Raw genomic sequence first — 26,427 nt, 5'->3', positions numbered from 1 at the left:
GAGCCGGGGCCTAGATTTGGGAGCGTGGCCGGGCGGGGCGCGGGGTGGCCGGGGGGGGGGGGGCCATGCGGCTCGGGCCTGGGGGGTGGAGAGAGCGCGAGAGAGCGAGCGCGGTCTGGGCCGGGCCTGAGGTAGGGCTCCCTCTTCCTCCCTCTTTATAACCCTGCGCCTGAGGAGAAGGCCGGGAGTGGGGGGGGCGCGGCGCTCGGCGCTCTCCCCCTCCAGGCTTAGGATCTCCTCCGGGCCTCCCCTCACCCAAGCTAGGACTCGGCCTGGGTTTGAGCAAGGAGAGATCGGGTGGACGAAGTTGCCCACGCCCCTTACTTTATTTCCTTCCTTGTGGGCTTTTCAGTTTAAGTGCAAAGAATTAATCTTTTGGGGAGAGGTGGGCGATTGGTCCTGCCGGCTCCCCGTGTATCTCTGGGACGGAATCTCCACTCGTCGGCCTTCCGCCCTGTTTTCTTCTCCACTCCTAGCCCCTTTGTCAACTGCTCTAGTTGCTTTTCTTACTTTGTCCTCCTCTTCTGGATTTTCGAAGGCATTTTAATTAATACTCATGTCTTTGCCCAGTGGAGCCTTGGGTACTTTCAACAATCAAAAGCATGTGGGGGAGCTTGACCTCGCTGCTCAAACCCCCTTGGGTATATTGCACTGGAGCACCGACTGTCTTTATCACTGTGTTCTCAATTGAGTTCAAGAACTGTTCATTAGTCCGTACTATGTGCAAAGCATTTCCCATAATGGGGCACAAATTCCAAATTTATCGAGTTTTTTCATCTTTTGTGAGTACCCAGATTGCCTTGTAAACTGATGCCATAACCAGTTTGCCTGAAACAGCCACCTCTTTAGTGGGATGTTAGGAAACGAAAAAGACCCCGGTAACAGGCAGTTTTTCTGCCTTAGGATATCTTTGGTTATTATTAACCTCGTAATGCTATTGGGGCCTGTTTTTCCCTTGTATCCTGGCTTGGAAAACGTGATTTGTTTGTGCTGAGACATATTCAGCCCAGATTGACACTCTTCATTACTACAGATTTAAAATGTTTGGCATCCTAATAGTTACCCTGTTGTCTAGTTTAGGTTACTGATTTTAAATGACCCAAGTCCTTCAGTGGGGTTGGTTGCTTCCAAAATGGACGGGAGTTATATTTCTAATTAGCTGGGTTTTGTGGACTAGTAAAAAGGTTATAAAAACAAGTTCTATATTTTTAAAGGCGTACTAAGCATACCTTTACAGGGAGATGTTTTGTCTTGTCAGAGTGGGATTAGATGTGGTCAATTTACCAAAGCTACTTACGAATTATAGTTGACACTGGAAGCAAAAAGGGGTATCTGCCAGGCTCTTGTGTGGTATTCTCTGAATTGTTGAACTTAGTTTAGTGCACTCTAATTTCTATGCATTTTGTATCTCCAATTAGATTGTAAGCTTGAGGGCAGGGACCATGCCTCATTCTACTTTTGTATACCCCATGGTACTGGACACATAGGTATGCAAATAAATGCTTGTTGATTGATTAATTTCAGTAAAATATTTTTAACCTCTCAATGGTTGTTTTTTAAGTTGTTGGTTTTCCAAAGAAAGTTTGATAGCTCCTTTGAAAATTGCACTCTACCTACTATCATGCTATTCCTTTAAGCTGTAGTAATTAATTTGAGATTTCTCCTCTTCCCTCCTCATCAGCACATCCTTATACTTTAAGGAAGGTAGTATGTAAGATGGTTCTCTTGTTCCCTGCCAACTATGGATGTGTTTGCCTGCCCACTACTAGAAGGTACCAAGTCTGTGTTCCAAGTAATCCTTTAGATCAGTTGCTTCCTGCTGACCTTGCTCATTGTTTTGCAAGTTGTCTCAATCACATTTTACTAAGTATTTGTAAGAGAGATAAGGGAATTCAGTCAGGAGTGATCAAAAGAATGTCTTAAATTATATCTAGATTGGTAGTGTTTTTCCATTAAGTGTTCCAAACAGAATAATAAGTCCAGACAATTGTGGAAATAGTTGTAGCTATGCAATATAATTGTATACCTAGCAATTGGTCTCCTAACACATCCTTTAAAATTGAAATGAAATGTGTGATGGAAGTTGGGAAGTGCCAACTCATATTAAATTAGAAACCCCAGAGTAGCCAATTTTAAAATATAACCAGTATGAACACTTGTTCTTGTCTTGACATTGCTTTATCTCTACTGTTGGTTTGGATGCAGTAGTGGTTAGTTAAATGATATTTGTATTTTTGTAGATGAAATGTTAAAAACTTGACTGTGATGCCAGCCTAGAGAGATAGACTACTATGTAGCATATAGCCTGTACTCCCTCGACATATTTGTATGTTTTTGTTGTTGTTAAAATTGGTATCTGACTCTCCCTTAAAATGTTCCCTGAAAGCTTAACTACTTTTTTGGAAATGGAAGAAAATGAAACTTTTAATGACATTGTAATAAACAAGGATGTATGTAACCATAGCGTCACAAATTTGTAAAGAACTTGTCCCAAATAAATTGTTTTATTAGCAATTCAAAGAGAAGTATCTTTCTGTGGACTATCCAAGAAAATGAAAGAGGTGAAATATCAGAACCTCATTTCCAAATTCAGCATTCTATTTGTGGCCATAATATATCAATTACAGGAACCCAGAATTGACTAATGTAAATTTCCATTAGCCAAAAATTATATGGGTCAGACTTTTCCAAACTTATTAGAAAAGTGAGCATCTTCAAAAGAGAATAAAGTAATGGCAAAATACCCTGTTCTCCTTTTGCCTCCACTGGCAAAAGAAAGGTTTTGGTTTTGGTTTTTTTAATAAAAGCAACAGCTAAGGTTGCTTTACAAGTGAATGCATGAGTGGTACTCTAGTTGTACTGTTTATGTTAGAGTAGTTAGAATTAAGTCTATATTCAGGTTATGGTGAACTTCCCATAGGCTGTTCTGTAACTCCTATCAGTGCAGTCATGAGATGATTTTACAATACTTCCCCTTACAAGTAAGACATTGTGTTGGGTGCTTTGGGCTTTGGCTAATTCTGCAATTCTGGGATATTCTGCTTCAGAAGAGCTGTGGAAGATAATAAAAGGCAGTTGTGAGTCTTAAGAGTTTGGGGTTTGTTGAACCAGCAGCTTAGGTGGAGAAACAGCTGCAAAGACAAGGAACAAGGATAGCTGCTGGGGGAGTTGGGATTCCAGGCAAAGTCATTGGAGTTAATATGTCTGTTTTGGAAGGCTCTAGTTTAAAAGAAAAAAGCCTCCACATTGTGTACAGATAAAAATTTAAAGGGGGTTGGGAGTATTGGAGAGGGCCTGGGTTTCAGAGGTAGAGGTTATATATTTCTTTAGGTAGGAGTATTTTGAACTTATTTTCTTACTGTGAATTGCATTAGTGATCCCCTTCATACAAGACCTCTACTTCTACCTTTTGATAATTTTCTAGCATAAAGGCACTTGAACAGACTCTTATCTGTTTGAAGGGGTTTTGAGTCTTAGGGAGGTGTTGTTTTTTTTCATGTGTGTGTGTTTTTTTAATTAGCAGGTTGCATAGGCTTACAGATAGCCCCACTTGCCAAAGACTAGTAGAACTAGAATGAGCTGTTCACTTTTGTACTTTTTACATGGCTGCCCATCAAGCAAATAATAAATATAATACATTATGGTATTCAAAATTAAACGCCATGGTCCCTTAAGAAGCTTAGCAATCTAAATATGTTTTCCTAAAAGCAGATGCATTCTTTTGGTTTGCTATGCCCAGAGAAGAGTGATAAAAAGTTTTTGATTAAGGGGAGTGAGGAGAGCGATAAATATATTTTGACCCACATTTGATCTCTAATAAGATTTTCTTTTTTAAATCTTTCAGCATTCTACCTTGTAAATACTGTTATTTGTATATACTGTAAATGATGACATCAGTGGGCACTAACCGAGCCCGGGGAAACTGGGAGCAGACACAGACACAGAACCAGACACAGCACAAGCAGAGGCCACAGGTAAAGAAATATGAGGGGAAGTAGAGTATGAGCAACCCAAATGGCTGATTGAGCTTTACATCCAGCACAGCTTCATTCTGTACTTTGTTTTCCTTCTCTAGTCTGTTTTTTAAGATTAGACTTTAATTCTCTTATTCTGCTGATGCTTTCATTGTTAATATGTGCTGTTACAAAGAGCTGTCTTTTTTTTTTCTTTTACTATTTAATGTTGCTGTGTGAAGCTTTGAGAAAAGGGATTATGTGACTTTTATCTTTGAGACCCCCATGGCTACAATTTGGTGATAACACTTCTTTTCCTTTTCTGGGCCTCTGGTATAGTAGCTTCCTAATTTCTTAGAATTTTCCACTGTGACCCCACTCTTTAAGTGTCTAGCCATTTCCCCACTTCTGGATCTGATCTAGTCTTTCCCTTTTGTCTTGTTTCTTTGGGGACTTTGGAAGGTTTATCTGGTTTTCCCTTCACATAGGGACTTGGCCTCTTCCCTGAGTTTTTTTTTTTTTTTTTAGTTTTTTAAAAAATCATCCAGTAAGATACCCTTGGGCATTGTTCAGTTACAGGTCTAAAAGGGGAAATAACCATCTGGGAACCAAACTTTATAGGTTCTTTTGAAGGTTGGTTTAGATAAAATCTATTTTCAGTAGCCAGTTGGTTGTTAATTATAGACCCTACTGTGAGTAAGTAATTCATCTTTGGTTATTGATGAATAGATAAATTATATTTCATTATTTGGTTGGGGGGGGATTTTTTGCTCAGAGAGTTTCCTTTACTTTTTCACCACCGTTCTCCCAGCAACTGGAGTCCAGTCCCGTTGAGTTTGTTACCAAGCAAGTCATTCTGGTCCTAAGCACCTTATATTCTTGTAATGGTCATTCATTAGGAAGGCTTTTTCTATCCTCATCACAAACCTGCTGCTCTTAAAATATTTCCAGCCTTAGAAGCAAAAAGGCAACCTTCAAAATTGGGTGGGCTTTTCTAATAAAAATTACAGTTTAGTATACATTTAGAATTATGACCAAGCTACTTTGGGGGGGAAGGAGGGGAATGTAGCATTTTAGAGACTTGCTCCTAAGGAGAAAACTCTGCCAAATGTAAGCAGCTTCCCATTTTTAGTGAAATGACTGGATATTATAAGAACTATATTAATGGCTACTTCTCCCTCTTTAAGTCCTCTATTCAATATTCCCTGTACTGCTTCAGTGTCAGCATGAACAGAAGGAACACTAGAACTCAGAAGACTTGGGCTTGGATGCTAAATCCTAATCCTATTTTTTTTAATGTCTTTGGGCAAACCAGTTTAACATTTCTGTGGCGGCAGTTTGCTTATCTATAAAATGGGGATAATATCATCTGCCCTATCTACCTCAGAGGGTTGTTGTGAGGGTCAACTGCAATAACATATGAAATGTGTATGTGAAAGTGCCTTGTAAATTGTAAAGCACTGTCAGATGTGAGACATTGTAAGGAAGAAAGGAATCTAGGAAAGAGATTTAAAATTACTTTACACAGGTACTGTCCTCACTGCTTCTCACTGTACTTTCCTGACCATACTTTCCTGATTTCCATCTCAACTCATAGGCTACTGCAGAACAGATTAGACTTGCACAGATGATTTCGGACCACAACGATGCTGACTTTGAGGAGAAGGTGAAGCAAGTGAGTATACCAATTTATTGTGGATTTTTTCTTTTTGAGGGGAAGATGATGATTGGGAGTATTGGTATCAAGTAACCTTACATGTCCCCTGCATTACTCAAGATGCTGACTTTTCCTGGAATGTTGGAAGGATTATGTCATTTATACATGTTATAGCCTGAAATGTGACTGGCCTAGGCCAAGAAATAAGTTTTTTCCCTTAGTCCGAATTTCTTACTCCTTTGTATATTTGTATATTGTTCTGAAAGGTCTGACTTTTAACTTCCAGTTATTTGTTGAATGAATGCTGGTGTATTTTCAATATCAACTTAAAACTACTGTGGGGGCAGCTAGGTGGTGCACTGGCCCTGGATTCAGGAGGACCTGAGTTCAAATCCAGCCTCAGACACTTGACTCTTAACTAGCTATGTGATCCTGGCCAAGTCACTTAACCCTCAATGCCCTGCAAAAAAAACCTATCGTGACACCTTATTTTTGCGTGTAACATACATGGGACAGTAGGGGGCACATTAGATACAACATGAGACTTGGAAGAGCTCAGTTCAGATATGATCTCATTCTTTTTTTTTTTTTTTTTTTTTTTGGTTTTTTGCAGGCAATAGGGGTTAAGTGACTTGCCCAGGGTCACACAGCTAGTCAAGTGTCTGAGGCCGGATTTGAACTCAGGTACTCCTGAATTCAGGGCCGGTGCTTTAACCACTGCGCCATCTAGCTGCCCCGCTATGGTCTCATTCTTAACTAGCCGTATGGCCCTGGACAGATCACTTAACTCTGCCTTAGTTTACCCATCCATAAAACAGGAATAATAACTACTTCCCAGAATTGTTGTGAGGATAAAATGAAATAATACTTGAAGTGCTTTGCAGCCTTAAAGTGCCTTATGAATACTAGCTGTTCTGATGATGTGGTCTCTGTTGTGCTGAGTCCTTCAGTAATAAATGAATGTTGTGGATCTGTTGTCTATTTGGCACTGAGCTAGTTTTGAGCTGATAAACTCCAATCTACAACTCTAAACATATAACCAACATGGGATCGATGCTCTTTTGCTTTTGGATACAGAATCTCAAAATGTCACTTAGTTTGCTTTTCAAGGTACTTATTTTCTCTTTGTGCCATCTCTCTTCTACCTTGATTCCTCCTCTTCTCCTGCCCTGAAATTTCCTTTTTGTAAGAGATAAAAACTGGCTCGTGGTGATTATAGTCTTTCTCTTTGCAGCTGATTGATATCACAGGCAAGAACCAGGATGAATGTGTGATTGCTTTGCATGACTGCAATGGAGATGTCAATAGAGCCATCAATGTGCTGCTGGAGGGGAACCCGGATACGGTATGGTGCTTACCTTATAATTTTGTAGTATGGGGTACCATTGGGAGATTATAATCCCTGCATAATACTAAATGGGGTGCATGACCCTCACAGATAGTAGGATAGTAAGGAAGTTTGTTTGCAGCAGATTATAGCCTTATTAAAAGGTGGCAAAAGATGTGTGTATGTATGCACATATGCTTTATTTTAACCAGTTAGCCCCTCCTTTAAGGAGATAACACTGGTAGGTAAACAGATAAAATGTGTCTCTTCTGCTTGGCTCAGTATAAATTGTAATTCATTCTGGGCAAGTGACTATTTTCAAGGCTATATTTCAATTGTAAGAGGCAGCATTTGATACTCTTCGTTATTAATTGTGAGATTGGATTGGTGATTTTCATTGCTGAAGTCAAAATCACAATCTGTGCTCCATTCTTAACTCAGTATACATTCCTGTCAACACAGACTGAGGATCATACAGTGGTATTTCATCTTTTGAATCTATTTCTTTTTCTTTAAAGAGTTTTTTATATTTTTCCCCCAATTACTTGTAAAGATAGTTTTTAACATTCATTTTTGTAAGATTTTGAGTTTTAAATTTTTCCCCTCTCCCTAAGACAGCAAATAATCTGATATAGGTTATTTGAACTTTTTTTTGGGGGGGGTGAGGCAATTGGGGTTAAGTGACTTGCCTAAGGTCACACAGCTAGTAAGTGTCAAATGTCTGAGGTCGGATTTGAACTCCAGGACCAGTGCTCTATCCACTGTGCCACCTAGCTACCCCTGAACCTATTTCTAATGAAGAAAGAGGGACAATAAGTTTTGTAGCTTTTCTGACCTTATCTTGGTAATGAGGGAAGGAGGGATATTTAACATGGAATGAGAAATTCTCTTAATTTTTCTTGAGCAATATCCCCTTTCCCCCATTCCTTTTTTCCTACTCAAAATGTTTGTGAACAATAATTAATTTTGAAGAAGTTTGAATTTCAAGGCCATGAACTTCAGAGATTCTTATGAAGATGAGGATCTTTGGCTTGAGGTACCAGACATGAATTATGGTATGCTTTTCAACCTAAGCCATCTTTTATACACATCTGTTTTAACACTTTTGACCTTCCATAATCATGCAAGGGAAGACTGAACCTGGGGAATTATACCATAGATTCATTAGTTCTTCATGAAATCAGTGGAAAACAAAAAAATCATTTTTCATTGATTTTGAATTTGGTTGGGTAGTTGAGATTCAACAGTGATATTGAGAAAGTTGTAGCAACCCTTTATTTTGTAGGGCCTATGCCTAGATGTCAGCAGCCATGACACTACCATCAGGTAAAGAGGGAGGTGATAGTTCCTTTGTGGTCTTCTCCTCCTCTGCCCCCAAGGTTTTAGGATTAGCAGAAAATCCAGTGGTCATTGACTACTGCTTGTTTTGTTTTACTTGAATCTGATTTCCAGTGTTCTAAAGGTTGTTATAACAAAGAGGCTGTTTAACCATGGGCAATTACTGATGCATTGAAGCTACCCTGAACATAAAATGACTTCTTGTAATGTGCTGTCCTGGGAGGTAACTTAGATTGGAAGATGAGATGACACTTAGGAACTATGGATGGAACATTTGTTCTTGAAAGGACACATTTTATTTTAGTGGTCTTGTTTGATAATAGCTGAGGATCAGGACTCTGTTTGTTTGTTGTTTTGTTTTGTTTTTTGTTATTCAGTGGAGTAACTGGGGAGCTATCTCTTGACTGTCTTGGTTTATGATATGGGATCTCTGCTTGTCCAGCTGTTTTAAAATGTTCATGACTGATTTTGAGTATGTAGCACTACGTGAACTAGGTTGTGTTGCCTTTGAGACTTTTAAAATTTCTAAGTTTACTTTCTCTGAGGTGTATGTTGACAAAGTCACTTAGCAGTTTTTCTTAGCTGTAAGTCTTTTCTTCAAATCTAAATGTCATTCTTTGAGAAAATTACTTTTATAGAACCTAGAGGCTGGAAAAAGAAGTTAATAAATTTTTTACAACCTTGGCCCTAGCAATTTCATGGTTGAGCATTTACCTGAAAGAAATCAAAGATCCAAAATATTCAGGTGATTTTTTTTTTTTCAGCGAAGAACTGTGAAAATAGTAGTTATCCATTGGTTGGGGAAATTTCCAAATAAACATCAGTAAATGAATATGACAAAAAAATATGCAGAAAGGAATGATAATTATGAGGAATAGAGAGAAACTTGGAAAGATTTGTGTGAAATAAGCAGAACCAGAAGAAGAATATATGTGATTCCTACAACTATGTAAATGTTGAACTCTAGAGTTCATTTAAGTAATTAGAAAACTAATAATGGGCCTTTAGAACAAATAGTGAAATATATTTCCTTACTCTTGTGATACAAAGGTAGAATATTATATGTACTGTCAGGTACAGTCTCTGTATCAGCAGTTTTTTTGCTTTGATTTTTCTTTGCTATAAGGAAAAATTCAATTCCAACAAGTGGGAAAGGGAAGTATTTCCAAAAATGACTAATGTGAGAACAAAAGACATCAATAAAACTTATTTTAAAAATTGAAGTAAGTGGTATAAAAAGCAAAGCAATATAAACATTTTTTTCCTTTAACAGTATTTTATTTTTAAAATAAACATTTTTTCAAGTTAAGCTTTTAAGTCTATTTTTTGTTTTAGTTGGCTCTTAGAATAGGATGTTTGATCTTTTGGGGTTTGGGGAGAGACTGGCTGAAAGAATTGATACTCAATTCAAAATAAACAAACATGAGAGATAAGTACAAATAAAGTCTTTTGGCTTACCACCCAAGCAGTCTTAGATGGATACATCTTGAAAATGATCTTAGCTGATTGTTAACTATATATGCTTCCTGTATAGGAAGGACTAAAGCCTGTAACTTGTCTTTTTCTGACTTTGTTTATGGCTTTCATCTGTACAGAAGACTATATGGGGTGGTGGTGGGGGGGAATGATACGTTGAGCTTGCAGCTGAGAATAGAGGATGGGAAAATACTTCTCCATCATCTCAGGCATGGTCTGAGATGTCTTATGAACAGTCTGTGCTTTGCACACTAGTAACTTCTTTCCTCCCACCCCTTGCCTTTTTTTTTTTTAAGCATTCCTGGGAAATGGTTGGGAAAAAGAAGGGAGTCTCGGGACAGAAGGATGGCGGACAGATGGAATCCAATGAGGAAGGCAAAGAGAATCGAGACCGAGACAGGGATTATAGCAGGCGACGTGGTGGACCACCAAGGCGGGGAAGAGGCGCCAGTCGTGGACGAGAGTGTATGCATGTGGATTTATCAAAACCTACTGAGTTATCAAGGCAGCATGTCATAGTGGATAGAGTGCTGGATTTGGAGTCAGGAAAACCTGAGTTCAGTACCTACCTCTTATATTTAGTAACCATGGAACAGTGAGCAAGTCATGTAGCATCTTTAAACCTTGGTTTCCCCATCTGTAAAATGGAACTAATACCTACCTATAGAACCTATCTCATTAGGTTCTGAGGATCAAATAAGTTAACATTTAAAATGCTTCACAACTCTTAATGTCAATTACTATAAAGATGTTTGGTCTTTAGGGACATAGTGTCCTTCCAGGGGAGGACTGGAGTCTTAAGCCACTCCTCTTTATCACTTTTTCTTTCATGAAGATCTTAGTTTCTCTTGCATAAATTTTTTTCGCTCTCTGTAAGCTGCTAAATTCTCCTGTAACCATCTCATAATCACTTGTAGTAGTGATTTAACCCAAAGCTTTTCTGCCGGTGGTATTGGGGACTATTTTTTGTTTATAGCCAATGTAAATGTGTAAACTATTCACTTCTTCCCAAATACCCTAGAAATTAAGGTTGTTTTCATAGTCTAGTTAATCCTTTCTTGCATTGAATATATCCTGTTGATCTTGTTATAATTACTTGTTTATACATCTTTATGTTTTAGTTCGAGGTCAGGAAAATGGGCTGGATGGTGCTAAGACTGGAGGCCCATCTGGAAGAGGCACAGAAAGAGGCCGAAGGGGCCGTGGACGAGGCAGAGGTAAGTATCATGGCTAGGTTGGGGGCAAGAAGTTTATTTTGCAGAATTGTTTTTTTCCCCCAAAAGAGTTTGTCTTATTTCTTTTCTTTTCTTTTCTTTTCTTTTTTTTTTGGTGAGGCAATGCAGGTTAAGTGACTTGCCCAGGGTCACACAGCTAGTAAGTGTCAAGTGTCTGAGGTCAGATATGAACTCGGGTCCTCCTGAATCCAGGGACAGTACTCTATCCACTGTGCCACCTAGCTGTCCCTTCTTATTTCTTTTTTAAAAGATACAAGATGAGATCTCCTTGCCATCATTTTGGAGTTGTTTGCAAGAACTGAAGGTTGTTGGGTTGGTTGAGCGATACAGTCAAAGCAATTTTTTTTTTTGTAGTGGGTATTGATGCACTTGAATAAGTAATAGATGAGGCAGAAGAGGAAATCTTTGTCCTTAGTAATGACTGACTCATATTAGCTGATCCTCTTCATGAAAACTGTAGAGATCAACTTTTATTAAACTATCCACTTGGCATCTGTTATTCCAAGGCTGCCTCAGTAGCTTGTATGGTATGAGTGTATGTTTTAAAACTTTTTTTCTTACTTCTAGGTGGCTCTGGTAGGAGGGGAGGACGGTTTTCTGCCCAAGGCATGGGGTGAGTTTTATTGACTAGGAGTTTAGAAAATAAATCTGATGTATTTTCCTCCATTTTAGGTGTCATCATGATAATTAAAATACTATAATGCTGTAAAGCAATTAAATATACACAGTCCCATTCTTGATTAGTCTAATAATTCATGAAATCCCCAAATAAGATCAAAAGATACTACTTCCTAGTTATGTCCCGTTACCACAAAGGGCTTACCTGTGATGAATAAGAGGAAGTTGCATGTGATCTGCTACTACTTTGCTTAAAAAAGTGGTTGCTGCTTAGATTGTCTCGTCTTTCTTCTTGGCAACTTCAGTTGAATACAAATGTTTCCCATAGGAGTTTTGGGATGGATAGTACCATATTAATTTAAATAGGCAATAAGTGTGAGGTTGAGGCCATACTGTGAAACATAGTGTAGGCCAGTGAGCAAACAAGACAGCAAATGGGTTTTGTAAAGTGGGGCCATTCTGTGCTGGAACCGAGGACAGTAGGGTACAGGAGTCTTGTTGTCTTTTTTTTTTTTTTTTTTTTGGTGGGGCAATGAGGGTTAAGTGACTTGCCATGGGTCACACAGCTAATGTCAAGTGTCTGAGGCTGGTTTTGAACTCAGGTCCTCCTGAATCCAGGGCCAGTGCTTTATCCACTGTGCCACCTAGCTGCCCCTCATTATCTTTTTTATGGTGCTGTTTGGTGGAAGTTCTTAGAGACTGGAGAATCTTTTAAGTCTTGTCTCCTCTGTTTTAGAACCTTTAACCCAGCTGATTATGCAGAACCAACCAATACCGATGAAAACTATGGCAATAGTAGTGGCAACACGTGGAACAATACTGGCAGTTTTGAGCCAGATGATGGGACGAGTGAGTTAACCTTCTTTATTTGTTCTTTCATCCTCCTGGGAATCTGGGGTACTAATCTTTTTGAGTTACAGAGAGATGTAGAAAAAATATTTTGGGATAAATGATAGGATTGGTTCTAAAATTGGTTCACCATTTAGATTTCTAAAATGCATTGGACTGTTCATTGGGACATCTCTATTCTTTGAGAAGAGTGAATGGCATATTTAAACTATCTACTGAAGGGGAGAGAACCCTAATCCAATGCTAGTTTGCTTTCTAGCAGAAACTCAGAAAAATCCATCACTCCTTTCTCTATCAGAGAGTGTGAGAAACATGCAGTCAAGGAAGAGGTTCTCAGCACTCTAGTACTCTTCTTCAGATGCTTTTGGGTGGTGGAGCATTATGGGGCTTTACCCAGGGTACATGTATGTTCTCCTGAGCCAGCTTTGGTACCTGCCTACAGAGAGAGAGAGTGTGTGTGTGTGTGTGTGTGTGTGTGTGTGTGTGTGTGTGTGTGTAAAAGCAGATGTTTTTGTTTTTGAGTGTGAGAGAGAGTGAGTGTATGTGTGTGTTTTGTTTTAAATATAATCTGGGCTCCTTGTTCTCCCCGAGTTCCACTTTTGAAGCTATCATCCTTCCCCTGGTTGAGCAGTTGTCCAACATCAGGAAACCCTTCTGTTATAATTTTTCTAGTCATGAAGGATATTTGGATTCTAACACCTTGAAAGATGAATTTTTTCCAAGCACTCAACTGCTATCTCCTATGAGTCTGCTTTGCCCCATTAAATGAAGGCTGAAGTTGTTATTGGCCAGACAGATACCTAGAATTTCCCTTATACCTGACCATTCTGCCATGAGACGTCCGACTCTCTGTATTGTGGAGTGGCCAACTCTTGGGTAGCCAAATCTTTATTCTTCTGGCTCCTTTGGGAGATAGTGGTGGCTGGTCTGGGTCTTTTTAATATGAATGTTGAAATTAATATTTTGGTCACTAGTTTGTATTTAGCCCATTGGGCTTATCTGTCTTGATCGACAGAGCAAAGACTTATAGGAATTTGCTTCCACCTAGAAAGAGGAATCAAATTTCAGATTCCAGCATTAGATTATACACAATAAATATATTTTCAACAAGAAACCAGCTGACAGAGGACTGTTTTTTTATCTGTTAAAATGGGAAGGTCGGGGTCTGACTTGGGAGACTAGAGTTTGTAATCCTATGATTTGTGGCTGAATGAAATTGTGTGTCATGTTACCATCCATTATTGGGTTAGTGTTAAAGCTCCAGGTATAGGTTCATGCATTTCCATCATTGTTAATTCATGATATGAACATACCCTCATGCATGATCCATTTTGTGTTTCCATAAAAGCAACTTCCAGCATCCTTTCTTAATTTAAAATTAGGGGAAAAAAACCTACCCCCAAATATCCACAGGTACAGTGGGAGTTGTGTACTGGGGGCAAAGGTTCTCATTCATAAGCAAAATTTCACTGGTTGTTTTTTCTTTTCTTTTCTTTTTTGTTTCAGGACTTGATTTCATGGGGGTTGAGGGGTCAAATTATCCCCGAAAATTTGAGACTGCTCCTGGTATGATACATCCAGGCGCCTAACTGCCCCGGATAATATTTTTATAGCTTTTTATAAACTGAAATATCTGTGGATATGTCACTCTTATTTCTTGCTGTTTCTGTCTGTCTCTCTCTCAGATATTTTTCATTTAGTGAATATTTGATGTTTGCTTTCTGTGTTTTCTGTTGATGGGAAGGATACCATAATTTGTCATCAAAAGCGTTTCAACTCCCACTGTTCCTTAGTCCACTCCACACAGTTCTATTCTAAACCCACCCTCAGCCATGACCTTGCAGCTCATATGAAGCAATATCAGTCAGGTTCCTGTATTCTTCCCTCCCCAACAAAATCACCAGAAAATTTTCTGGCAGCTAGTCTCCTTTTGGCTTGACTCAGGTTGGAGGAGAAATTTGTGTTGAAGGAAGAGGAGGAAGGAAGGAGGAAGTTGTGTTTGCAGAGAGAGAATAGGATATAGCTTACTGCTTGGGTAGATTAGGGTTGGACCTCTGCTTGGATTGAAAAGTGTCTGGTCTCCTACAGGAGAGTTTTAAGATGTTACTGAAAAAGTCATTGTGCCAAATACATCTTCCTGTTGGAAGTAACAAACTTCAGTATTGTTGAATGTTCAGAAGTAATTTAGTTGGAAGTTGCAAGTGTCACATGAATACTTTCCCTTCAGAGACTTAAATATATGTGAGCCTACAGGCTTTATTTCTGTCTTGGTTCCATCAAGAATCTTTCTTTTTTTGTGAGAAATCTAACTGTTTTGTTAGTTAGGGAGGTACTCTAAGAATTGGCCTTGGAAAGAGTGAGGGAGTTCTTCCTTCTCTTACTGGGCAGGTACCATATGATTCATTAGTTGACAAAAGTTTTAAGAGTACAGCAGAATTCACCTAATTCTTTAACACACCTCCTCCCCACCCCAAATCTTCTGAGAATAGATATGAAGTAGAAGATGATATAGATAAAGAATTAGAGGTGAGGGATATAGGATGGACCTTCTGGTCCTTAAATCTTTTCTCCTGTAGACCCCATTACTCCAAACTGTAGTAGAACAGAGTTTGTTTTTTAAATTAGACAAGGATAGAATGAATCTGAGGAGGGGCCAGTATATGAAATGGAGCCAGAGATTCCCAGGATGAACTGAGAAAAAAACAATCAGAACCAAAGAATAAGTCTTTTTGTCATATACCTGTTTCCTTCCCTCCAACCCTCTTCCACGCTCAATAGATAAACCTGTTCTGATTGAATAGGAGTTTGAGGTTGTGTCCTTTAGTCCTGATTTTGGTGTTATATACCTTTCCACAGTGTGGCTTTCAGAGGGATCAGTTCTTTTATTTTTTAAGTAAGTGGCAGGTGATAATTGCTTACATTTCTGTAGGGCTTTAAAATTAACAAAGCTTTTTTTCCTCATAGCAGCACTGTGAGGGAGATAGTCTAAAATAATATCCCCATTTTACAGATGAGGAAACTGAAAACTCAGCAGGGTCATGTGACCATGGTGTCAGTAAGTTTTGGAACTAAGATATAAATTCAGGTCTTTTTCTGACTTCCAAGTCCAGGACTTTTTACTACAATGCCCTACCCTCTACTTTGCTGTTCTAGATTTAGATTCCCATCCTTCCTTCACTGCTTTGTCATCAACCATCATCAAACCCATTTTTTTACTGAGTCCATCTGTGTTACTTAATCAGTGTTGCCATTTCTCTCCAGATCACCTGGGATTTTTTTTTTTTAATCCCAGTTAAGTAATAAGCTCAGTTGCATGTTCTTGTTTATGTTGCCTTTTACCATCCTACTATATGACCTGGTAATTCTCACCAGGCCAGAGGGCTGAGTACTAAAGGATATTGCTCTATGGGAGGTGGGGTGGATAATTGTTTTTTTGTGGCTACTGCTGACCTGATTGTAGAATGCAATTATGAGTGTAAAACCATAATCCCAGTAAAATCTTATATTCAGAGATGCCACTGTGGGAGAGTCTGGCTTAGGATTTTGTGCTTGGGAATTTTTACTGACCACTAGATGCCCATCACTTTTTTGCTTGAAAGATATTTTATAATTGTTTCTGAAGTATGTTTTACCTCATAGTGTTTTAAGTCACTTCTCAATTCTTTGTTCCTAGGTGCATGGAGGACTGCGACAGAGGAATGGGGTACAGAAGATTGGAATGAAGATGTAAGTGTTCCCAAAAGTCCTCTTAAGCTGAATGCTCAGGGATAGAAGTTGACCAGGGCTCCCCTTCTTACCATTAATAATCTAAATCGGGTCTTAGCAACCCGTGGAGAACTGTGGGGTGTTGACCCATAACCTTTTCAGGTGACATGTGAAGACATTCCCAGGTATAAGTAAGATTCAATGAAGCCACATTGTGGCAGAGGCTACAGAGATAGAGGTTTTATTGTATAACTTTTACATATATGTGCGTAGCTATGGCAACTTACCATAAGACTTACTGTCAGAAAAGCAAGATGTCCTGGGGATTATGTTGGAAATGGAACTCTTAAGTTATATAACTGCTGAGACCCAGTAAAATCAACACTCTGAGGGGCAGCTAGGTGGTGCAGTGGATAAAGCACTGGCCCTAGATTCGGGAGGGCCTGAATTCAAATCCAGCCTCAGACACTTGACACTTACTAGCTGTGTGACCCTGGGCAAGTCACTTAACCCCAATTGCCTCACCAAAAAAAAAAATCAACACTCTGAATGCCATGACCTCATGAATTCATACTTTCATTCTATAGTCGCTTTAAGCACTTACTTGTTTAACTCCATAGGCTATATATGAGATGCATAGGAAGTAGAAGGATGGACAATAATGAATCCTTACCCTCAAGTGTATAATCTAGTTGATGTTATGGCCCCTTTCACTTTCTGTTTAATGTTACTAGACTCCATTTGCATGCTCCTTCTCCACTTGCAATTACATAAGCTTATCTTTTTTGTGTGTTTTGTTTTTTGTTTGGCAGGGCAATGAGGGTTAAGTGACTTGCCCAGGGTCACACAGCTAGTAAGTGTCAAGTGTCTGAGGCTGGATTTGAACTCGGATCTTCCTGAATCCAGGGCTAGTGCTTTATCCACTGTGCCACCTAGCGGCCCCACTTGCAATTACATAAAGTTACATATAAAAGAAACACTTAGGTAAAAATGCCACCTGAGTTGAAATAACTACATCCCTGCTCTGAACTTAAACGTTCTTGCTTTGAACCTTACAGTTGACTTCCAGGAATGAGTCCCATTTTATTGGTAGTTGTTACTCATATTCCTGTTCTTTGTGAAGTCTTCACTGTGGGTGACTTAATGGCCAAGGAAATAGCAATGTCAAATGCCTTTTTTTTTTTGTCAAATACCTTTCTTAATCTTAGTTGCCAGGCCTGAAGTATTTTCTCCAAGGTATATTGAGCATCAGACAGTGACTATCACCTGCAGCAGACTGGCTTGAACATTTAAGCAAATTCTCCTATGTCCTCCAGAAGCTTGGAACATTTGATTCAGTCAGATTGAAAAAGTGATTTCTGCCCCTTTGATTAAATTGACTATTTCTAAAGTTTTTTGGCTTTATGCAGAGGTCAGTGTGGTGCACTGAAAAGTGTTGGATTTGTAGTCAAAAGGACCTGAATTTGAATCCCAGCTCTGCTGCTTACTATCTGTGTGGCTTCACCTCTCACTTTACCTTTCAGTCCCAGTTTTATCTTCTGTTGGATTAGATGCATCTCCGTTCTCTCATGAAACTCTAAATCTGTGATCCTTTGATCATTTGGTTAGGTTTCTGACCTCACATTTATTATGAATAAAATCAAAGTCTAAGTGGAAGAGGCATATCCGTCTAATCCGTTCTCCTTAGTTCCAGACCAAAGTACCTTAGATCTATTGAAGAAATAAGAAATAAGTGGTTTGGTTTATCAAGGGTCTAGACAGCTTCTTTCTTTGAGGCTAAATTACTCTTTTCCCTGCATCTCATTGAATATGGCCTACTTGGAACTGATAATGACTCATTCTTTTATCTCTGTTCCAGCTTTCTGAAACCAAGATCTTTACTGCCTCTAATGTGTCTTCAGTGCCTCTGCCTGCAGAAAATGTGACAATCACGGCTGGTCAGAGGTAAGAAAATGGTATAATATACTTTGTCTTAGTGTGCCTGAAGTGACCATGGGGATGAATTTTGAATGAGCCTCTATTTTTCCCTATACTTTTAGAAACCTTTAATAAGCAGTTTTAAGTGATTGTTACATTAGTCTTATAAGCTAAAAGCACTAACTTTTGTTAAAATGTAAATCCTAGCCTTAGATCTACCTCAGTTCTCTGATAAATATGTCTCTTTTCTGTTTTCCTTACATAATAACTATCTCCTATTCTCTGTGCCTTCATACAGGCTGACCTCAAAGAATGTTCTTCCTCATATATACCTTTTGAAATACATAACTCCCTCTAAAGCTCATTTACTACCTTTTACACATGGCCTTTCGTAATTTTCCCAAGTGTTGGTGCTTCTGATTTTCTTTGGAAGTTAAGTGCTGCTTGTAATCCAGTTTAACTTTCAATGTTCCTGGCATTAAGTAAGGCCTACCATAAACCTAATTTCTTGCAAAGTAAATAAAACTGTTGTTGGAATTCAAGTGATTTTTCCCATTCACTTCTGAATTTTGAAAATTCAGTAGGCTAACCACTTGTTTATAATACTGATTTTGGTCTGGTCATCTTCTAGGATTTAGGCCCTTCTTGGGCATTGAGTGACCACTGTCATTCCCTATCCTCCAAAATAACCAAGGTCAAGTCTTCAGCTCCTGAGGTTGGTTTTAGAGTGACACTTTTGTTCAACAGTTCTCATTGTTCCTTGAACCAACCCTATCAGCTATTAGATTTGGTGTTCTATTCTTCCATTTGTAATGGCTGTCCAGAGATGATGACAAATATAGATTGTAAGTGATTGTTATCAGGAATGGCTTTTGAAGTGGTATAAGACTTATTTTTTGAAAGAATCTCTCTTAAGATTCTTTGTATTAGGGGCAGCTGGATGGCACAGTGGTTAAAGCACCGGCCCTGGATTCAGGAGTACCTGAGTTCAGGTCTGGCCTCAGACACTTGACACTTACTGGCTGTGTGACCCTGGACAAGTCATTTAACCCCCATTGCCTGCAAAAAACAAAAACAAAAGATTCCTTGTATTAAATATGTTTTAGATATTTGCATATTGTTGATGAGACATATTCAAATTTTAAACTTTTGGGTGACGTTCCCAAATTTTAGCAAATTTAGCCCTAATTGTCAAGCTACCGTATCAAAACAAGGGACTCAGTTATCCAATTTATGTTAAAATAAAGCCTTAGAAAACCTTAGCATTCATTATACCTGGCAAATAGTGGTATCCTCTCAAACTGCCACTTGTTTACAGTTTACTGTGTCTTATATTTATTTAGCAGGCTGGTTGCTTCAGGGTTGCCCATATATTTTTGGATTCTCTGTGGAAGATAAACTTCAGGTTTTGTCATTTGATTTGCCTTTCAGCACTTGTGATGCTATAACTGAGCCACGGTTATTAGGGAATGTTTGGAAATTACTGCCTGTGCTCTTCAAATGCTCTTCCTCTCTTTGCTAGGATCGACCTTGCTGTATTACTAGGGAAGACACCTTCTTCAATGGAGAATGAATCAACCAATCTGGATCCATCTCAGGCTCCTTCCCTTGCCCAGCCTCTGGTGTTCAGTAACTCAAAGCAGAATACCATATCACAGCCTGCATCAGGAAGCACCTTCTCCCATCATAGCATGGTAAATAGGGGAAACCCATCACTCATTTCTGTCCCATTCCCTTCAAGAAGTAGTCAGAAGCTAAGAAGTTTCTAGTGTCTGTTGTTCTACCACTCAGGTAGATAGTAGAGTAGAGCTAGCCATAGGTAAAAAGTTGGTCTCTGGTTAAATAGGGTCTCGTATTAAGTTTGAAAGAGTTAACACAGTATTAGGTACTTCAGGAAGGAGAAAGAGGAGATTCTCCTTCAAGGAGGAAAAGTCAAATTGTGAACAAACACCCTTTTTTCAATTTTATGAGGCTGTCAAGATTATATGTTTGGTAGGCAACAATCTTTCCTTTTGTCATGATGGAGGCAGAAATTTCATTGTTTCCGTAAAACAGACCTTTCCGCTTATAGCACAGTGTGCCATGTGGCTTGGTTCAAAAATTCAAGGTGGTTAAATTGAACCAAAATATGATAGCTTGTGCTAGATAGAGATTGAAACAGTTGCTATTCTTGTTAAGTTCATCAGATCCTGAGACAAATGTTTCTGGAAGTCTGGGTGAAGAAAATTAAGGTTTAGAGAGTCTACATGCTGAAAGGCATTTTGGAGATTATCTAGTCCACCCCCTTCATTTTACAGGTGATCAAATGGAAGCAAAGTTTAATGACTTGGCCAAGGTCACAAAGCTAGGGCTAGAGTCCAATTCTTCTGACTCTTAGAACACTTTCCAGAATGGGGGTAGACTAGTGAAAGAGGATATTTAGGAGAGAGATGGTATCCTAGGCCGTGGTTGAGTATCTTGTTTAAAATCAAATTAGTTTCTCCCTCTTAATCTTGTTCCAACACACTGAACCCTAATATAACGAAGCCTTGGACCGAGTAGAGCTGTGAAATGCAGTTGAACCCTGAGCTCTGCTGTATCTGGAATCAAGACTGTTTTACATGATCCTAACGGGCTTAGGTTTCTTGTTATCAAAGATACCGTGCTAGAGAAATTCCTAATGATCTGAATCTATGATATTTTCCATTACTACAACCTCAACTTCATACATGTTTTGTGTTAGGTTAAGAATATTTTGCTTGCTTCCCTCCCTTGTTCAGGTTATGAAATGTTTCTACCTATTACTTCATGCTGCATAGCCTCCTAGAGAGAAGAACCATAAGTTTAGTTCATAAGTGGATTATCAACTCCCAGAGGTCAACGTGTGGTATAGTATGAGTGTTGGATCTGGAGTGAGAGGATCTAAGTTGAAATCCTGGCATTGCTTCTTACTATCTGTTTGACCTGGGGCAACTTGCTTCAGTCGTCCAAACCTATTTTCTTCATCTATAAAATGAGGGACTTAAACTAGATCCATTCCAGCTCTCAAACTCTGATCTTATTATCTATTATTATTTTATTTAAATTTTATATTTCCACCAGGACCTCATATGGTGAGGGGCTTAAATGTAAGTCTAGTATTTTCATTTGATGTGGTATGTCAGATAATAAAATATTATGAAGTATTTGCCTAGTAACTTGTACTAGATGAGTTCTTCATAACTCACTAGAGATAGGAGATTGTCTCCTGTGGTCCCTTAATTTTGACTAGAATTCCTATAATTTATTTTCTTGCTATTTCTGGTAGAGATTGAGATAGAATAAGAGAAATTGTGCCTGAGCTCTACAGTCTGATAAATTCTAGGTATGGGGAAGACTGCTGGCATTATTATGTGGTGAATAAGTGCTAAAGGAAGATTGGGATAAATTTCCTTCCTTGGAGATCTTCTAGAACAAATAGGACAACTTGGTTATCTGGAATGGGTTGGAGGCAGCTCTATCTGGGCATAATCAATACACTAGTTCTTTCATCCACAGATTGGTGAGATGGCAACAATAAACTTTGAAGTATAAGCTGATAGGATTTGGACTCTATCATCTTTTGTTTTTAAAACTCAGATAAGGCATAAACCTGATAATCTCTTACTGAAACCATAAGATTTGACTTATCCAGCGTAGGGTTAATGAAAGCCTTCTGACTTCATCTTTTCATCTCTTCTACTTATGGGCAGAGAGGAGAAACTCCCAAATTGTCCTTTTGGCTTCTTGTGGAAAAGCTAGAAGCAGAAATGAGTTTTGCATTATTGGCTAAAATGATATTTTGGGTTATCTTTATTTCAGTTATTTGTGGTTTTCTTGTCCCTCATTGTCATGGATAATCAAATTGGTTGTTTTATAAAAACAGCCATTGACATTTTCCCCTTGCAGGAGGTATGAAGGTTTGATATAGGCTTGACACATCTGGCCTATGTCACTCTAAGCTAGTAATTCCATGTGAATTCCTTAGTGAAATTCTGTGATTCTGTCTTGATCTGCAGGTGAGCATGCTAGGAAAGGGGTTTGGTGATGTCGGCGAAGCTAAAGGTGGTAGCACCACAGGCTCCCAATTCTTGGAGCAGTTCAAGACAGCCCAGGCTTTGGCCCAGTTGGCAGCTCAGCACTCTCAGTCGGGTGGGAGCACCACCACTTCCTCTTGGGACATGGGCTCTACAACACAATCCCCATCGCTGGTGCAGTATGGTAAGGGAAGACAGGAGGTTTTAGTCCTTACTGTTGGAATGTTGCTGCCAGTGGGTAGGTAGAGATGTATGGTGGGGTGATGAAGGGGGCAGCCAAATGACTCATTTCCCACATTAGCTTTCCCTAGCTGGATAGACTGAGCCCAGGCTCAAGTTGGGGAATCTCAGGAATTGGAGACTATAAATCTTCATCTGATTGAATGGGTTCCTATATCCTGGTCTGGAGGCCCTGTGATTTCACAGCTTCTTCTGATTCACCTGGGTTGATTGTGAAAAGCAGATATTTCCAGCTTTGGAGACTTCAGAACCAGGGGTAGGGTTCTTTATGATTTGACCAAAGAGTCAGCTCCAAGGAGCTTCTTTGTTTTCTATCTCTGCCCCAGAATGTTGGTGCCAATCAGAATGAAGCTGGCGCCTCTTGGGTCTGCATTGAGAGAGTGCTGATACCCCTTAGGCACAGTCTAGGACTTTGGACCAGAGTTTTCTAAGGAGTTTGTTGTGCACCTTTTGTTTTGTCTGATAAACAGACATCTATTTTTCTCCAACAGATTTGAAGAACCCAACAGATTCAGCAGTCCACAGCCCATTCACAAAGCGCCAGGCCTTCACCCCATCTTCAGCCATGATGGAGGTATTCCTGCAGGAAAAGCCACCTGCAGTGACCACCTCCACAGCTGCACCTCCGGCCCCTTCCTCTCCATTGCCGAGCAAGTCCACTTCAGCTCCGCAGATGTCCCCGGGGTCTTCAGACAACCAGTCCTCCAGTCCCCAGCCGGCTCAGCAGAAACTGAAGCAGCAAAAGAAAAAGGCTTCCTTGACTTCAAAGGTACCTGGTGGGACCTGGCATAGTTTTATGAGGGCTACTCAATATAGAGATAGGCACTAATTTAAGGCAAATGGTCTTCAAGGTTGTAGGGGAGTTAGTTACATCCCTAACTTGTTGCCTTTATTTAAAATTTTACCAGTTTTTTTAACATTACCTTCATTTCCCAATGCATCTTCCGTCCCTCCCACCTTCCTTTCCCAGAAAGTCATTCTTCATAACTAAGAAAAGAAAAACACTTCAGCAGAATTCTCAACACATCAACAAATTCCGAGAGAGCCATGGTCTCTCTAACTTTGTGAAGAGGGGGAAGAGCATTCTTTTATCTTCTTTGGAACCAGGCTTGGTTATTATCATATCCCAGCATTCACTTAGGATTTTTTCCATTTACAATATTATAATCCTTTTGCATATATTTTTTCTTGATTCTGTTTATTTAATTTTGTATTACTTCCTATAAGGCTTCCCCAAATTGTCAGTATTCTTCATATTTATCGCTTATTAACAACGCAGTAATACTTCATTATATTTGTGTACCACACTTTATTTGGCCATTCCCGGATTGATAAGTATTTAATTTGATTCCAGTTTTTTGATAATATGAAAGGTGCTGATATAAATATTTTGGTTTGTGGAGAGCTACCTGGGGGTGTAGTGAAAAGAGCTTTGGAATAAAGAATCGATAAGATTTGAGTTCAGATCTGGTCTCAGTGCTTGGGCAAATAATTTACTCTCTGGAAGCCTCAATTTCCTCATCTTGAAACATGGGGTTAATAATAGCATCAACTCACAGGATTGTGGTTAGGATCAAATGAGAGCATGTGTAATGTCCTTTTTAAATTTTAAAGAGTTACATATATGTGTTTCCTCTTATTATCTTCATCCCTATCTTTGAATGAAAGGGTATGGGATATTTGTTAATCATTCGATTATCAGTTCCAAAATATTTTCCAGAATCACTTGACCAATTACAGCTATATATCTACCTTAATTTAGTATTATGTGACGGTGAAATCTTCAAAAGTTATAGAGTAGCATAACTTTATGAACCTGTTAAAAGGTTTCATCAAAACTCACCTTCCTTTCTGTGTCTCCTTTCTGCAGATTCCTGCTCTGGCAGTGGAGATGCCTGGCTCAGCGGATATCTCAGGGCTAAACCTGCAGTTTGGGGCATTACAGTTTGGGTCAGAGCCTGTCCTCTCAGAGTATGAGTCCACTCCTACCACGAGCGCCTCCTCCAGTCAGACTCCAAGCAGTCTCTATACCAGCACTGCAAGGTACAAGTTAGAGCTGCCTGCTGCCGTGTGGTTTAGGTTCATGTCGTTTTGAGACTGTTGATCCCAAACTAGCTAAAATCTGTTTCAGATAGGGGAGGAGAAATGGAAGGTAGATTTTCTTTCAGATCTTAAAGAAAATTGTATTTTCATTGTAGATATTCTTGTGTTTAATGGTGCCTTAAATCAACACTGTGAGTGTTATCTGTCATTTCCTTTAAAGGAGTAGTAATATATGCTTTTTTGACTCCTCTGCTAACTCCTCAGACTTAATGCAGATGATGTGTTAAGTGTCGGCTTCAGTACACCTGAAAATTGTCATTGGCTTTTTGGAGGCAGCTGGTGGTACAAGGGATAGAACCCTGGATCTGGATTCATGAAGATCTGAGTTCAAATCCATACTCAAGACACTTACTTTCTGTGTGACCCTGGGCAAGTCCCTTAACCTTTGTTTGCCTCATTTTCCTCAACTGCAATAAAATGTAGGTAATAACAGCACCTACCTTGCAGGGTTGCTGTGAGGACCAAATGAGATATTTGTAACAGCTGCTTAGTGCAATTACATTAGTAAATGTTTGTTGAATTAATGGAGTCCCCAGAAAGTTGTCCTGAAGTTAAATTTGCTTAAGTTGAATAATAGAAGATGAATCCACTGCTTAGGACTCAAAATGTAAATGTTCATTGGGGTACCCAAATTGATAGCATTATTCCCATTCAGATTCTTCTTTATGGGTTTTTCTTTTCTCCTAAAATGGAAGAAAACAAAAGATCTGGAATAGCTTATCTTTTCAAGGTACAAAGAGGCAAAATGTAGTTCGTCTCTTCTGGTTACTTAGCTATTGGGAGAACAGGAAGTGGTTTGATATCGAAAGTGCTGCTGCTTCACAGAACTAGGACCAAATGGGTCTAAAAGGGAGGTAAATTTTAGCTGGATCACTACTTGTCAGGGAATTCATAATACTGGCATCGTACTTTGTAGGTTGGTGTCACTTGATAGAATGGATTTAAACTCACATCTTCCTAAGTTTAAATCATAGCTATCTGTATGAGCCTGGACAAGTCAGCCTCAGTTTCCTCATTTGTAAAATAAGGATAATAATAGAACCTATGTTATGTGGTTATAAATATCAAATAAGATAATATGTGTAGCTTTGCAAGCCACAAAGTGCTGTATAAATGCTACCTATTACAAATACAGTGTTGAATGTTGTAGAGGTTCCTATGTGGATTTGGAGTTTGGACTCTTGACATCCAAGGTCCTTCCTACTTAGTTTTACATTTGATGAATCATTTTTGTCTTCTAATCAAAGTTGGCATTCAGGTTTTCTGAACTATATTGTTGCCTGTGCTACTGATATTATGGGCATCTGTTGTATTCTGGTGGTTGCTAGGAGGAAGTGGTGGAGATTTAGATTTGGTAACTTGGTGTTGTAGGATTTCTGTAGGGTGACTGTGTTAACCCTGCAGCTTAGTAGGGCCCTTCCTGACAACCTTGGTCTATTAGTAAACTTGACCTATTCCCCACATGATTGTGTGTTTTTCTGTTCATCCTACCTAGTGAGTCTTCATCCACAATTTCATCCAACCAGAGTCAGGAGTCTGGCTACCAGAGCGGCCCAATTCAGTCGACAACCTATACCTCCCAAAATAGTGCTCAGGGCCCGCTCTATGAACAGAGATCCACACAGACTCGGCGGTACCCCAACTCCATCTCCTCGTCTCCCCAGAAGGACCTGACTCAGGCAAAGGTAGGTTGTTTAGCAGGCCCTGGGAGGTGGTTGGGAGAACAAGGGGACAAAATCCCTTACGGTTCAACATTTCACTTTGCTACAAATGCTGCAGAGGGTCCTTGGGGAGCACCTGGGCAGAAGCAGGAAAGGAGAGCACATTGCTGCGATTGGGCCAAGCCCAGCTGACTGTTCTCTTGGCACCAAAGAAACATTCTCCCTGGAGGAATAAATGTAAAGATCCCAGCTGATGGAGCAGGGTTTGTGTCTAGTCCAGTGCCTGCCCCATCTCATTGGGATATCTGATTGCT

The 26,427-nt window shown here is 39.4% G+C and overlaps 1 protein-coding gene across 18 annotated transcripts in view; it reads left to right on the top strand.

Annotated features, from left to right (window-relative positions):
- The window catches only part of UBAP2L (ubiquitin associated protein 2 like), a 44,981-nt gene that overhangs the window by 466 nt on the left and 18,088 nt on the right, over positions 1 to 26,427 (top strand). For 9 of the 18 annotated variants that reach the window (XM_044001545.1, XM_044001544.1, XM_044001547.1 and 6 more), the window contains exons 2-15: positions 3,845 to 3,974; positions 5,551 to 5,628; positions 6,845 to 6,955; positions 10,048 to 10,216; positions 10,873 to 10,968; positions 11,554 to 11,599; positions 12,341 to 12,453; positions 16,127 to 16,179; positions 18,017 to 18,102; positions 19,598 to 19,769; positions 22,092 to 22,293; positions 22,841 to 23,118; positions 24,220 to 24,392; positions 25,948 to 26,137. In XM_044001545.1, the coding sequence (XP_043857480.1) occupies positions 3,885 to 3,974; positions 5,551 to 5,628; positions 6,845 to 6,955; positions 10,048 to 10,216; positions 10,873 to 10,968; positions 11,554 to 11,599; positions 12,341 to 12,453; positions 16,127 to 16,179; positions 18,017 to 18,102; positions 19,598 to 19,769; positions 22,092 to 22,293; positions 22,841 to 23,118; positions 24,220 to 24,392; positions 25,948 to 26,137 (1,857 nt within the window). In that variant the 5' untranslated portion in view covers positions 3,845 to 3,884. Of the gene's footprint in view, positions 1 to 1,704; positions 1,773 to 3,844; positions 3,975 to 5,550; positions 5,629 to 6,844; positions 6,956 to 10,047; positions 10,217 to 10,872; positions 10,969 to 11,553; positions 11,600 to 12,340; positions 12,454 to 13,959; positions 14,020 to 16,126; positions 16,180 to 18,016; positions 18,103 to 19,597; positions 19,770 to 22,091; positions 22,294 to 22,840; positions 23,119 to 24,219; positions 24,393 to 25,947; positions 26,138 to 26,427 lie in introns of those variants that run through there. The other 9 variants (XM_044001540.1, XM_044001537.1, XM_044001536.1 and 6 more) reach the window with 2 other exon arrangements.

This window comes from Dromiciops gliroides, chromosome 4 (assembly GCF_019393635.1).
Source record: "Dromiciops gliroides isolate mDroGli1 chromosome 4, mDroGli1.pri, whole genome shotgun sequence".
Lineage (NCBI taxonomy): Eukaryota > Metazoa > Chordata > Mammalia > Microbiotheria > Microbiotheriidae > Dromiciops > Dromiciops gliroides.
The sequence above is the reverse complement of the archived record's forward strand: the minus strand, read 5'-3'. Positions and strand labels throughout refer to the sequence as shown.